Genomic DNA, 14,212 nt, shown 5'->3' with positions numbered 1-14,212 from the left:
TTGTTTGTTGTTTTTTTTTTTTTTTTTTTTGAGACGGAGTCTCGCTCTGTCGCCCAGGCTGGAGTGCAGTGGCCGGATCTCAGCTCACTGCAAGCTCCGCCTCCCGGGTTTAGGCCATTCTCCTGCCTCAGCCTCCCAAGTAGCTGGGACTACAGGCGCCCGCCACCTTGCCCGGCTAGTTTTTTTGTATTTTTTAGTAGAGATGGGGTTTCACCGTGTTAGCCAGGATGGTCTCGATCTCCTGACCTCGTGATCCACCCGTCTCGGCCTCCCAAAGTGCTGGGATTACAGGCTTGAACCACTGCGCCCAGCCATCACTCAGGTTTAAGCTATTCTCCCACCTCAGCCTCCTGAGTAGCTGGGACTATAGGCACATGCTACTGCACCCAGCTAATTTTTGTATTTTTTGGTAAAGACAGGGTTTCACCATGTTGCCCAGGCTGGTCTCAGACTCCTGGGCTCAAGCAGTCCTGCCTCAGCTTCCCAAAGTGCTGAGATTACAGGCGTGAGCCACCGTGCCCAGCCCCTCTTGCATAGTTCTTTTTATCACAAAAGGGAGTTCCATATTGATTAGTCTGTTCCCTCACTCCGTATCAATCATATTTTTTGTATTTTATGATGTTTTGACATCTTTTTTCTTTTTTTTTTTTTGAGACAGAGTCTCGTTATGTCACCAGGCTGGAGTGCAGTAGTGTGATCCCAGCTCACTGCAACCTCTGCCTCCCAGGTTCAAGCGATTCTCCCGTCTCAGCCTCCCAAGTAGCTGGGATTACAGGCATGTGCCACCAAGCCCAGCTAATTTTTGTATTTTTAGTAGAGACGGGGTTTCACCATGTTGGCCTGAATGGTCTCGATCTCCTGACCTCACGATCTGCCCTCCTCGGCCTCCCAAAGTGCTGGGAATACAGAAGTGAGCCTCTGTGCCCAAGGTTTTGACATCTTTATGGGGCCTTGTTGGCTGGGGAAGAGACTACCCCTCCCAGGGTTAGTTAATTCCTAGAGACAGTAAGAAGAAACTTTTGTTGGTGAGTCTGTCGTTCATATTATAAACCAACCAATCCTGAGTCCATACCCCAGCCACGTTCTTTATCTGATGCTCACACACCAAGCCAGTATTTCTCCTGCTCTAAATCAACCCAGAGCCAGGTTCCAGACAACTAGGGACACCTCCTAGGCCCCAAAGCCTGCTAGAATTATTCAGTTATAGCCTTTTCTAAGCCATTTATCCTGTCTGCCTTGCCTTCCCTATGGAAGCTCCAGTAAGGGCTGTGGCCTTTGCCTTCCCCTTGCTCCTGTCTCCTTATTGACTCTGGTGCTTCCCCCGTGGCCCTGCATGTTGTGCTGTGCCTCTTATTTTGTGGGGGAACTGTGAGTGACATTAAACTTTTCTTTCAATGGCACTGACCTCTTTGTGTCATTCTCAGTGACCTTTATAAATTAAGACCCAGTCACACATCCCCTGTCACCAGCCTGTGACAACCACTCATCTGTGTCCTGGCCAGGCACGGTGGCTCATGTCTGTAATCCCAGCACTTTGGGAGGCCAAGGCAGGCAGATCACCTGAGGTCAGTAGTTCAAGACAAGCCTGGCCAACATGGTGAAACCCCATCTCCACTAAAAATACAAATTAGCTGGGCGTGGTGGCACATGTCTGTAATCCCAGCTACTTGGGGGGCTGAGGCAGGAGAATTGCTTGAACCTGGGATGGGGAGGGTGCAGTGAGCTGAGATCGCAGCATTGCGCTCCAGCCTGGGTGACAAGAGTGAGACTACTTCTAAAAAAAAAAAAAAAAAAAAAATCTGTGTCCTGTCTCTTTAAATCTGCCTATTCTGAATATCATATAAATGTAATCATATAATATGTGACCTTTCGTGTCTCACGTTTTTCTCTGCACATAGTGTTTCCTAAGGTCTGTCTGTTGTAGCGTGTGTCAGTACCTCATTCCCTCTTCATGGCTTAAAAGTATTCAGTTGGATGCTCCCACTTGCCATATCCTGCTATTTATTCCGAGGGGTAAATTTTCTTTTTGCTAGAATATATACAGCGAAATTTTTCCAAAGAAGGTCTGTACCTGGAAAACTTTCTGAAATCTTGTATACCTAAAAATATCTTTATTTCTTCCTTGCGTGTATATGATACTTTAGACTGGTATGGAATGAAATGTAAGGTTCAAAAATTTGTTTCCTCCAGCATTCTGAAGATAATATCTCATTGTTTTACTCTAGTTGAGGTGGAGAAGTCTGGTCTGATTTTTTTTCCTTTGTAGATGACTTGGTTTTATGTGGAAAGCTTTTAGAATTGTCTCTGTCTCTGCTGTTGTTAGATACCGTAACTGGTGTTTGTGTCTGTATGTGTGCATGCACGTTGTTTTCTTTTTCTTTTCTTTTTTTTTTGGAGATGGAGTCTTGCTCTGTCACCAGGCTGTTGTCAATGGCTGGATCTTGGCTTACCACAACCTCTGCCTCCTGGGTTCAAGCCGTTCTCCTGTCTCAGCATCCTGAGTAGCTCGGATTACAGGCATGCGCCACCAAACCCTGCTAATTTTTGTATTTTTAGTGGAAACGGGGTTTCACCATGTTGGTCAGGCTGGTCTCAAACTCCTGACCCCGTGATCCGCCCACCTCGGCCTCCCAAACTGCTGGGATTACAGGCGTGAGCCACTGTGCCCGGCCCACCCCTTTCAATCTGAGCTCTTACATCTTTCTTGAATTCTACAAAATTTTCTGTCATTTCACTTCTCTCTCTCTTTTTTTTTTTTTTGCTTCTGAGATGCCTTTTATACAGAAATTGATGCTTCTGTCCTCCCTGTCCCTTTTTCCCTACCTGATGTTTTGGGGTCAACTCTTTGACCCAATTCTCAGTTTCTCATCTTTGCTTCTTCTGCTGAGCATATTTGTTGAGTTCTCTATTTCAGCAATTATATTTTTATACTAAAAAAAATTGCTTGGTTGTTCTTCCTTATGGCTTATTCTCACTTAATGTTTTAAGTATCTTCCCTTGTGTCTCCAAAGACATTTATTATACTTCTTGGATTTTTAAATTCTATTTCCCATGGTAGAGGTTGCTTCATTTGTTATCTGTCTTTTAAGTTTTTCTTTTATGGTACTTGTGTTTCTCTGAGATGTTATAATTTTCTTCTGGGAATTAGTAATGATTTCCTTAGAATATTCGGTTTCCTTGGCTGGCATATATGGTCTACTTCTGCTGCAGATGAATTTAACCAGGAGTGTGGTTGAAAGGGAGTACCTCAGGGCAGGGTGGCCTGGTATCAGAGGCCAGACTCAGCAAACTCTAGGCTTGAAAACACAAGGCTCTATCTGTCCCCTTTTCATACCACTAGTAATTCGTGCACTTCTTGCGTCCTTTCAGGCAAAATAGCTTAACAGGGCCGGGCGCGGTGGCTCAAGCCTGTAATCCCAGCACTTTGGGAGGCCGAGACGGACGGATCACGAGGTCAGGAGATCGAGACCATCCTGGCTAACACGGTGAAACCCCGTCTCTACTAAAAAATACAAAAAACTAGCAGCTAGCTGGGCGGGCACCTGTAGTCCCAGCTACTCCGGAGGCTGAGGCAGGAGAATGGCATAAACCCGGGAGGCGGAGCTTGCAGTGAGCTGAGATCCGGCCACTGCGCTCCAGCCTGGGCAGCAGAGCGAGACTCCGTCTCAAAAAAAAAAAAAAAAAAAAAAATAGCTTAACAAAGATTCTGAACACATACCATGTACCAAGAATTGTGCTGCCCACAATTGATTATAAAAGATGAATAAGAAATGATAGTCACTTCCTAAAGGGGTAATGCTCTGTGACCACTAAATTGATAAAATTTCAAAATACAGAAGTAGCACAGCAGCAGGAATAATTTTCTGTATCCTGGGGACTCAGTAAACACTTCATTAAAGAAGATATAGGTAAATTGGATCTTGAAGGACAAACCCAAGTTTGCCTGTAGATGGGGTAAGAGGTTGTTTCAGGAGGTGAGGACAACTGTGTTTACAAAGGCACAGGAGCCTGAACCACCAGGGCGTGTACAAGAAACTAGATTTCCCATTCCCAGGAGTCCGGTGGTGGGATTTTACCTTTCCCCTTTACTTCTCCCTTTATATGATGAAAGATGTATATGGAGAAAGATTATATGTAGCGTTGTGTCCTCAGGAACACAAGTCCACGGAAGTCTGAGGTCACAGATATTGGTGAAGAGCCATATTACAGTCCCCCTAAGAGATTGCTCGACTGACATCGGGGTTGCTTTATTTGGTCATTTACGCTTTCTTTCCAGATGCTGTAACTCTGGAAATGAAACATTTTCTGAGGACAAGTCTCAGATCATCAGAAAGATGATTTGGAGTTGTTTTTTGTTCTTTGTTTTTTGATTTTTTTTACCTGAGTTGTTTGTTCTTCATGTCTTCCCTCTGGTATGATAAACAGACTTCACAGAGCAGGCAGGCTTAGGCAGGTCCTCTCAGCAAGAGCTGAAACTGAACTGTGACTGAACTGGAAAGGAAAAGGCACTTTAGCGTCTTGTGGCTGGCTGAGCTATTTTAGTGTAAACTTTTTAAAGAAATGTCTCTCAGGCAGAATAGTTGAGAATACCAGAATCTCTGGCAGTTCCAATTTCCATTTTGGTTTTTGGAGCAATAGTTGAGGTTCCAGGAGTCAAATAATGATAGCACATATAAAATACTATATTTTAAAAGCCTACTGCAGCATTGTTAATAGGATTTCATAATGTGTTAGAGATGGTAACTTAATTTTGGGTAGCCATTTCTCTGTCCTCCTTTTCTCTACTCCCACAACACAAGGGCTTTGTACTCAAAACACCCTGCCTTCTTAACACAAATTCTCATGAAATGTCAGTATTATACAAACATAATTCATTTCTGGTTAGTGAAAGACCCTTTCATTCGCAAACATCCCAATGAGAAAGAAAGAGAAGTGAGATTAGTCTGTTTACAGAAAAGAAAACTAAAACCCACGAAAGAAAGTTGACTTTCCCAAGTCACCACAGCAAATTTTTGAACTAGATCTCCTAAGTAGAGTGTCTTCTAGTACAGCTCTGTGATTTATTTTCAGCCCACTCTGCTTTCTGTTGGGGTCTGGACACATGGAAAGCACATCTTTTAATTCAAGTCAACACAGTTGTTGTTTATTGAGCATTTACTATGTTCAAAATCCAAAGCCAAATAAATGCCTTAGGATTTAATATCGATATCCTGTGTGAGTTGATGCCCTTCTTCCTCATTAATTAATTAATTCATCCATGCATAGTTATTCATACAGTCACCACTTACACTGTACCTGCTACCTAAGCAGTATACCAGGTGCTGAGTGCAATTCATGGTGTCACATTATAAGATGCTACCTTAAACAGGATATGTTTCTTAACTTGCTCGCTAAATTGCTTCACAAGTGTCAACAGTTCCTATTCCATCTTTCCAACATTTTCTGTTGCCCTGACATGGTCGATTTAGGAATTGGTACCACACCTGCAGTACATGGTTATTTATAAGATCATTTTTTTAATCGGACCTGGAGACACCAGGGTCAAAGTAGAGACCTGAATGCCCAGGAACATACAACATGTCAATAACAAAGCAAGGGCTGGAATCCCTATCTCATAGCACCCTGCTCAGAAAGCTTGCCACATTTTTTGCTTCTTTTCATAATTCTTCTCAAGTGCTTTATTAAAGCTAGATGATAGAGTTAAAATAATACCCCCAAAAGGTTCACTCTTACGTGTTACCTACCTAGTGAAACCGAGAAAAGGCAGTAGTAACGTGAAGGACAGAGGAAACGAGGGGTGAAACTGAAAGACACTTCTCACAGAAAAGATGTTTACTCTTAGGCTAGCATCTTCAGAAAATGAGAAAGAATACCCGTTTGTAGTTTAATAATCATAATTGACTTCTGCTTCTGGCCATGGCAGAATAATGGTAATGACTTGCTCTCTTGACAAAAACAACTATGAAACTGTAAAATATGTGAAGCACTGAGTATACAAAGGGTACTGAGACTCATGGAAGATATTAAATCCCTGCCATTTTCAGACTTTGGACAGACAGGATAGGACTTTGATTCTTGAGAGAGGAAACACCATGAGAAGCAGAAGCCCCTGGCTTTCTGCCTGCAGTTACCATCTAGTCTCGGCATGGAGTGGTGGAGCCCAAATGGAAGGGTGATTTTAGTCAGCTCGGGGCAGATATTAGAATTCTACGCCACTGAAATAGTTGGAGTTTGCAGGGCAAGGAACTAGAGAAATGGAAGCCCTGTGATGGGGCAAAGACAGCAGAGTTCTTTGTAAGGATTCTGGTTGGATTGTTGGCTGAGGGCTGGGTGTGCATGTGCAGAGTGAGACTCTTCATGAGGCCTGGCAGAGATCACCTGCTGTAGGGCTGAGAGCTGAATGATGATGCCAGAGGTCATTCAGTTCTGGGAGATGTTGCAGATCCAGCTTAACCTGAACGAAGAAACTTCCCTGAACACCTCAGGCATTCAGTTGAGATCCCAGAACGTCACACCTTGGGAGTAGGACTCTGCTCCTGAGTCAGATGCGGGCGGGGGGTGGAGGGGTGGAGTTGGGGGGTTGTTTAGGGGAGGCACACCCCTAAGGCTAAGTTCAAAATGGAAATACAACTGAAGAAAGGTTTGAGCCAAGCTTGGTAGCACCAAAAGGATCTGCCAGTAATTTCCCTGACTACCAGAACAGACTTTACATCTTTAAAGAAAGATAGCATAATCCAGACTTTCTGCAATGTATCATACAGTATCTAACATACAATCATAAGTTAGTGGACATATAGAGTCAGAAAATATGACATCTACTTAAGGGGAAGAAAGCAGTCAGTAGAACCTGAAATGCTCCTGAAGTTGGAACGAACAGGCAAGTTCTTCAAATTACCCATAATAAATATGTTCACAGACTTTAATAAAAGGTGGATAAAGTGAACAAACAGGAAATCCCAACAGAGAAATGGAAATTATAAAAAACTTGCCCATTGAAAATTCTACTACTGCAAATGAAATGAAAAATTTACTGGATGAGACTAAAAGTGGATCAGAGATCCAGAAGAAAGGGTAGTGGACTTGGAGACGGATCAATAGATATCTAGTCTGAAAAATGGGAAAATATTTTAAAAAGAATTACCAGTGCCTTGTGATAATATCAGGAGGTCTACATATGTGTACTTGGAGTGCCAGAGGAAGAGGAGAAAGAGAATAAGGCAGAAGAAAAATAATTGAGGAAATAATGACCAAAATTTCCCAAATTTGGTGAAAAGCCTTAAATTACATACCTAAGAATCTCAATGAAACCCTAGCAAAATAAATGCAAAAAGAACCACTCCTAAACCCATCACAGTCACACTGCTGAAAACGAAAGAAAAAGAAAATATTAAAAATGACCAAAGGAAAAGGGATCCATTACATACATTATATGTGAATCATGGCTGACTTCGCAGAAACCATGGAGGCCAGAAAACAGTGAAACAATACAAGTGCTGAAAGACAAAAAAATCCTCAGTATTCTCTATTCACAAAAAGTGCTTTGAGGCTTGAAGACAAAGATGTTTTTCCGATAAAAGAAAAGTAAGGGAATTTTATTGCCAACTTACCTGTTGTACAAAAAATGCTCAAGGAGGCCGGGCACAGTGGCTCACGCCTATAATCCCAGCCCTTTGGGAGGCTGAGGTAAGCGAATCCCTTGAATTCAGGAGTTTGAGACCAGCCAGGGCAACATAGTGAAACCGTTCTCTACTAAAAATACAAAAATTAGCTAGGCATGGTGGTGCATGCCTTTAGTCCCAGCTACTCAGAAGGCAGGAGGCAGGAGAATCATTTGAGCCTGGGAGGCAGAGATTTTAATGAGCCGAGATCACACCAGTGTACTCCAGCTTGGGTGACAGAGCAAGACCCTGTCTCAAAAAAACAAGAAGAAATTCTAAAGGAAGTTCCTCAGGCTGCAAAAAACAAACAAACAAACAAACAAACCGAAAACAGGAAATTCAAGTGTTCGGGGATGGATAAAGATTACTGGAAAAGAGAAATATGTGAGTAAACATAAAGACTTTTATTTCTTCAATACACACACACACACGACTCTTGAACAATCCAGGGGTTAGGGTGCTGGCCCCTAACACAGTTGAAAATCCACCTAAAACTTTTGCATCCCCTAAAATTTAACTATTAAGAGCCTATTGTTGACAGGAAGCCTTACCAATAACATAAGCAATTGGTTAATACATACTTTGTATATTGTATGTATTATACACTGTATTTTTATAATTAAGCTAGGGAAAAATTTTATTAAAATCGTAAGTGAAAATATATTTCAATTAGTTTCACTAGTCATTAATTGGAAATGGATTATCTTAAAGTTCTTCATCCTTGTCATCTTCACATTGAGTAGGCTGAGGAGGAAGAGGAAAAGGAGGGGTTGATCTTGCTGTCTCAGGTGTGGCGGAGGTAGAAAAAATTTCATGTGCAAGTGGACCTGGGTCAGGCGTGGTGGTAGCTCATACCTGTAGTCCTAGCACTTTGGGAGGCTGAGATGGGAGGATTGCTTGAGCCCAGGAGGTTGAGACTGCAGCAAGCTGTGATTGCACTACTGTACTCTGGCCTATGCAACGGAGCAAGACCACATCTCAAAAAAAGTAGTAGTATAATGGACCTATGAAGGTCAAACCTGTGCTGTTCAAGGGTCAGCTGTATATATATATATATGATTGTCTAAAACAAAAATATATGACATTATATTTTGAGTATGTAACACATATGACAGCTACACCATAAAGGATGGGAGTGGAGAATGAAATTAAGCAATTATGAAGTTCTTAACATTTTACTGAAGTGGGACAATATTAACTCAGTGTACTTTATAAAGTTAAGAATGTATATTGTAATCCCTAGAAAGACCTGTAAAAAAATAAAGAAGTATAGCTAAAAAGTCAACAGAGAAAGATGGAATTCTGAAAAGTATTTAGTTTACCCACAAGAATACAGGAAACGAAGAACAGAGGAACCAGAAACAGATGAGACAAACAAAACAAATAGCCAAGTAGTAGACCTATATCCATCTGTATCAATAAGCTAAATGTAAATAGACTAAATACCCCAATTAAAAGATAGAAATTGTCAGACTGGGTGAAAATGCAAGACTCAGTCACACACTGTCTATAGGACAAAGATACAAATCGACTGAAGGTGAAAGGATGTGTAGTAGGCAGAGTAATGCCATCACCCTGCCCTAATCCCTAGAACCTGTGACTCTGTGACTTTACATGGGATGGGCATGGTGGCTCATGCCTGTAATCCTAGCACATTGGGGGCCAAGGCAGGAGGATCACTTGAGGCCAGGAGTTTGAGACCAGCCTCAGAAACATAGCAAGACCCCATCTCTATTTAAAAAAATGTTTTTAAAGTAGCCAGGCATGGTGGTATGTGCCTATAGTCCTAACTACTCAGGAAGCTGAGATAGGAGGATCACTTGAGCCAGGAGTTTGAGGCTGCAGTGAACTATGATCACACCACTGCATTCCAGCCTGGGTGACAGCGATAGACCCTGTCTCTAAAAAAGTAAATAAATAAAATGTTACCTTACGTGGCAAAAACGACTCTGCAGATGTGATTAAAATTGTGGACCTTGAGATGGAGCGGTTATCTTGGATTATCCATTGGGTGCAGTCTAATCACATGAGTCCTTAAAAGCAGAGAACCTGTCCACACTGTGGTCAGATGGAGATGTCACTGTGGAAGAAGGGTCAGAGCGATGCTGCGTGCTCTGAAAGCGGACAGAGGAGCTATGAGAAAGCAATGCAGGCAGTGTCTAGAAGTTGAGAAAGGTGAGCAAGAGAGACCCATGTGGGACTTCTGATGATGATGGGCTTCTGACCTCCTGTGATCTTACAAAACTCTTAAGATAGTAAGTGTGTGTGTGATAAGCCACTCAGTTTGTGGTAATTTGTTACAGCAATGCAGAAAACCAATGCGGCGTGGAAAAATATACCTAATAAGAGCTTCAAAATCCATGAAATAAAGAGTGACAGAATTAAAGAGGGAAATCCACAGTCACAGTTGGAGATTTCAGGACCTTTCCCTCAGCAGTTGATAGAATAATTAGACAAAAACAAACAACAGCAACAAAAAGTAACAAGGACATAGACGTTCTGAACAATACTATTAACCACCGTGACCTAACTGACATTTTAGAACACTGCACCCAACCAGTTTCAGAATACACATTCTTTCCTTGTGTGTAGGTAGACTGCATGCTGGGCCATAACGCACATTTTGATAAATGTGAAAAGATTGAGATCATACCAGGAAAAACAAAGGAAGAAGTCACACCAAATATGTTCTCTGGGCCCAGTAGAATTAAATTGGAAATAAGTAGCGACAGATATAGGAAAACACCAAATATTTCAGAATTTAACAAAGCACTTTCAATAATCCATGGATAAAAGAAGAAATCACTAGAGAAAATTAAAAATATTTTGAACCCAAAGAAAAAAGAAAACTGCAACACATCGAAATTGTGGTTTGCAACTAAAACCGTGCTTAAAGGGAAATGTATATCATTAAAAGCCTCTTAAAATTCACTTTTAGCATTCAAAGTGCATTCATTTCTCCAATTAGAACTGATACTTCTTTTGTACCGTACTCTGTACAGCTATTTTCACAGTATCAATATTTTAAAGGATCTATTAAATATTTGCTAACATTATCAAGCCATGGCCACAAGATGAGTACTGGAACCAATACAGGGAACAGAGGGATGTCAAGAGGAAACCTAGAATCTTAATGGTGAATGGGCTGTGGAAATCATCTCAGGTCCCCTTAGTATACTGATGGAGAAATCCATGACCAGAGGGCAGGATTCTTCTTTTCTAAGCCATAAAAGTCCTTTAAGGATGAGTACGGTCGTTCTCAATTTTTTGTCTGTGATTTCTAACACAGTGCATGCTTCTTAGTGAGTTCTCAGTAGATTTTGAAAGAAAGATTGAACTGGATTTTATCTTCATGAGAACTGTTGGAGATAGGCAAAATAAGTATAACTAACCCCATTTTACAGTTGAGGCCAGCCATTTAATGAACAAATGACAAAGCCAAGTTCCCAGTATTCCTCAGATGTTTTCCTTTCAGGCTCTAAATTGCTGACTTAAATGTCCTCATTAGAGAGAGGTGTCTCCTCGGTAGAAGTACAAATTTTGTTCCAGAGTCAAATATTAAGACTTGATCAGCGGCCTGGCGTAGTGGCTCATGCCTGTAATCCCAGCACTTTGGGAAGCTGAGGCAGGTGGATCACCTGAGGTCGGGAGTTCCAGACCAGCCTGACCAACATGGAGGAACCCTGTCTCTACTAAAACCACAAAATTAGCTGGGTGTGGTGGCACATGCCTATAATCCCAGCTACTCAGGAGGCTGAGGCAGGAGAATCGCTTGAACCCAGGAGGCGGTGGTTGTGGTGAGCCAAGATCATGCCACTGCACTCCAGCCTGGGCGACGGGAGTGAAATTCTGTCTCAGAGAAAAAAAAAAAAAGAAAAAAAGATCAGCTTATAGTCTTTATCATCTAGTCGTCTATTCTCTGGAGAGTCAGTGGGGACTCTTGCGAGTTCTTGTAGCCTTTTCTTAAGGCCTATGGGAAGTCGTCTGTGCTGAGCCTGCACTTTCTATAACAGATGGAAAACCGAGGCCCAGACCTCTTAAATGGCATTGACTTAGACAGACTATAGAGCTAGTTAGTCGGGGGCCAGCACCACGACCTGGCCCCTACCTCCAGCAGGCTTCACCCACCCTTGCAGGAAGCGCTTAGAGGCTTGAGGTTGCCAGCCGTGGAGGGGTCAGGCCTGTGAAGTGCCTCTCAGCCACCCACACTGGTAGGGCTCTGCACTGCTAGCTTCTTGTTTCTCTATTTTCTACCTAGGTTTCAGTTTTTCACTTGGGTTTGTTTCCCCTTTGTCTCTGGTTCAGCTTCCTTTTCCTGTTTGGTTTTAAGTAGTCTATAAAAATCAAGTTGCTGTCTTCAGAGGGTCTGTGGTCCTCTGATCAGCATAGCCCGGTGGGAGTACAGGACTCACCTCCTCAGGGTTCCCTGTGCTGCCACTTTTCAGCCATGGCCACAAGGTGAGTACTGAAACAAATACCGGGAACAGAGGGATGTCAAGAGGAAACCTAAAATCTTAATGGTGAATGGGCTGTGGAAATCATCTCATGCCCCCTTAGTATACGGATCGAGAAATCCATGACCAGAGGGCAGGGGACGTACACGAGGTTGCGCAGCACGTTAGTGACAATCTGCTCACTCTCCAGCCGCTGGTCTTTCCATTACACAGGCCTGTGTCTCTTGATGCCTGTGACCTTTAATGGTTTCTGGGTGAAGGATTGACTCAGAAATTAGCCCCTGCCTCAGATTATAGGGAGGAGGGTCTGAGCCATCTAGGGGAATTGTTGTTTAGCTCAGAGGTACATTTGGTGAGTCCTGGCTCTTCTCTCTAGAATGACCTGAGACTGGTTGTTTCATCTAAATATAGGCAGAGAGAGTTGTTTTTATTACAGGAACTTCATGAACTTAATAGCAAGAATCCTGACCCTCCACTTGTGAGACTTGTGACCTTAGGCTGTTGCTGTTTAGCACATGTGTGAGTGCCAGCCAGTCTACAAACTGCACTCCTCATTGAGATTGTTCTTTCTAAAGGGGAGATTACATTTTGGACCTGCCTCTCCCCTGCCGTACAACTCTGAAAGATTATAGATGATAGGACAGACAGACTTTTATCCTGTGGGGTTTGGGGCATTTGTTTGATTGACTTATGACAGCTTTGTTTTTTAGCATAAAGTAATGGTCCCTCACTTTGAAAATTATTTCACAATTTCCAAAGTGCCATTTCACCAAGTTTTCTTATTTGAATCTTTTAACCGTGTTAGATCGATGAGAACGCTGTCGTCACTCCTGTTTCGTAGCTGAGAAAACCTCTGAAAAGTTGTGGGGCTTGTCCAAGGTCACATGGCAGGTTGAGGAAGGAATGGAACCAGGGTTTAACAAGGATGGCCTCATCCGGTGGTTTTCGCAGCACACTACACAGGCTCTTTAGAAGCAGTTTGCAGTGAGTTGTTAAAATTGACATGGTGGTAGGTAGAACTTGTCCAGGGCTGCTTATTTTCCAGTGGGCTTTATTTTTGCTCCTATCATTTTAGTAACTTTCCTTTAACTTTAGAGGACTTCTGAATGGAACTTTGGAAAACAGAATACTTTTCATTTCAAAGGCATATCAACTTCCAAAGTCATTTTCAGTTGTAAATTACATTGTGAAAAATTCTGGCAGCTTATTCTACCCTAGAATTACTAATTGCAGAAAATTATATCAGAAGTAAATGGGGAGGAGGCACATCAATTTCTTTTCCAGTTTTAAAATCATAGAAATCTAGAAGTTTCCGTCTTGAAAAGACCTTGGAGATGATCTACAGTAGTTTACCTAGGTTAGTGATGCTTTGGGCATCTTATCCTCTACTTCAGCCAAAATAACTCTACTTTTGTCTTTTTTATGTATTCCTTGATAATTAATTGAGGGGGAAAAAAAGTCCTATTGTTGTTGGTGGTGATGATTTTCAAGTCTGAAGATGGCACTAATCTAGTCCAGCTCTTGAGTGCACAGATCAGGAAATTGAGGCCCAGTGTGGAGCAGAATTTGTCTACGGGGAGCAGAGTGGCTGAACCAAAGCAAAAGCCCAGGTTTTCTGGAGCGTCCCTTCCCCATACAAGGCTGCTTGCACTCTGCCACAGGTCCTTGGCCTGGCACCATAGTGACAGTCCTGGTGGAAGCAGCGTTCGTGGAGCTGCAGGGTCAGCCGCCATAGGAGCTGTGAACTTTTCATTTTTCCTCGTGCTGACTGACATATGGGGGTACCATGGCGCCTGTGGTGGGGATACGAAGGGCCTTTTTAATGTGCAAATATATCTTACCAGCTCTAGCTCTGGCTACTCACCAATCAAGAAACATTTTCCAAGCCCTAACTGGATTAGGAGCTAGGAATTCTCTTGAGTGCATGACAACATACAGAATGCTGTCACTGACATTATTTTATTTAATTATCGCAGTAATCCTGAAGGTGGCATTGTGGGGTGTTTTTGTTTTTGTATTTTTTAGAGATGAGGTCTTACCATATTGCCCAGGCTGGCCTCAAACTCCCAAGCTCGAGCAAGCCTCCTGCCTCAGTGGGAC

The 14,212-nt window shown here is 42.5% G+C and overlaps 1 protein-coding gene across 1 annotated transcript in view; it reads left to right on the top strand.

Annotated features, from left to right (window-relative positions):
* Positions 1 to 11,831: 11,831 nt before the first annotated feature.
* EVL (Enah/Vasp-like) overlaps positions 11,832 to 14,212 on the top strand; it is an 83,425-nt gene continuing 81,044 nt past the window's right edge. Inside the window, exon 1 of the mRNA XM_011951482.1 lies at positions 11,832 to 12,116. Within this exon, the coding sequence (XP_011806872.1) occupies positions 12,106 to 12,116 (11 nt within the window). The 5' untranslated portion in view covers positions 11,832 to 12,105. The remainder of the gene's footprint in view (positions 12,117 to 14,212) is intronic.

The sequence above is a fragment of the Colobus angolensis genome, unplaced genomic scaffold (genome assembly GCF_000951035.1).
Source record: "Colobus angolensis palliatus isolate OR3802 unplaced genomic scaffold, Cang.pa_1.0 Scaffold32, whole genome shotgun sequence".
Lineage (NCBI taxonomy): Eukaryota > Metazoa > Chordata > Mammalia > Primates > Cercopithecidae > Colobus > Colobus angolensis.
This window is presented reverse-complemented; position numbering and strand designations above follow the sequence as displayed.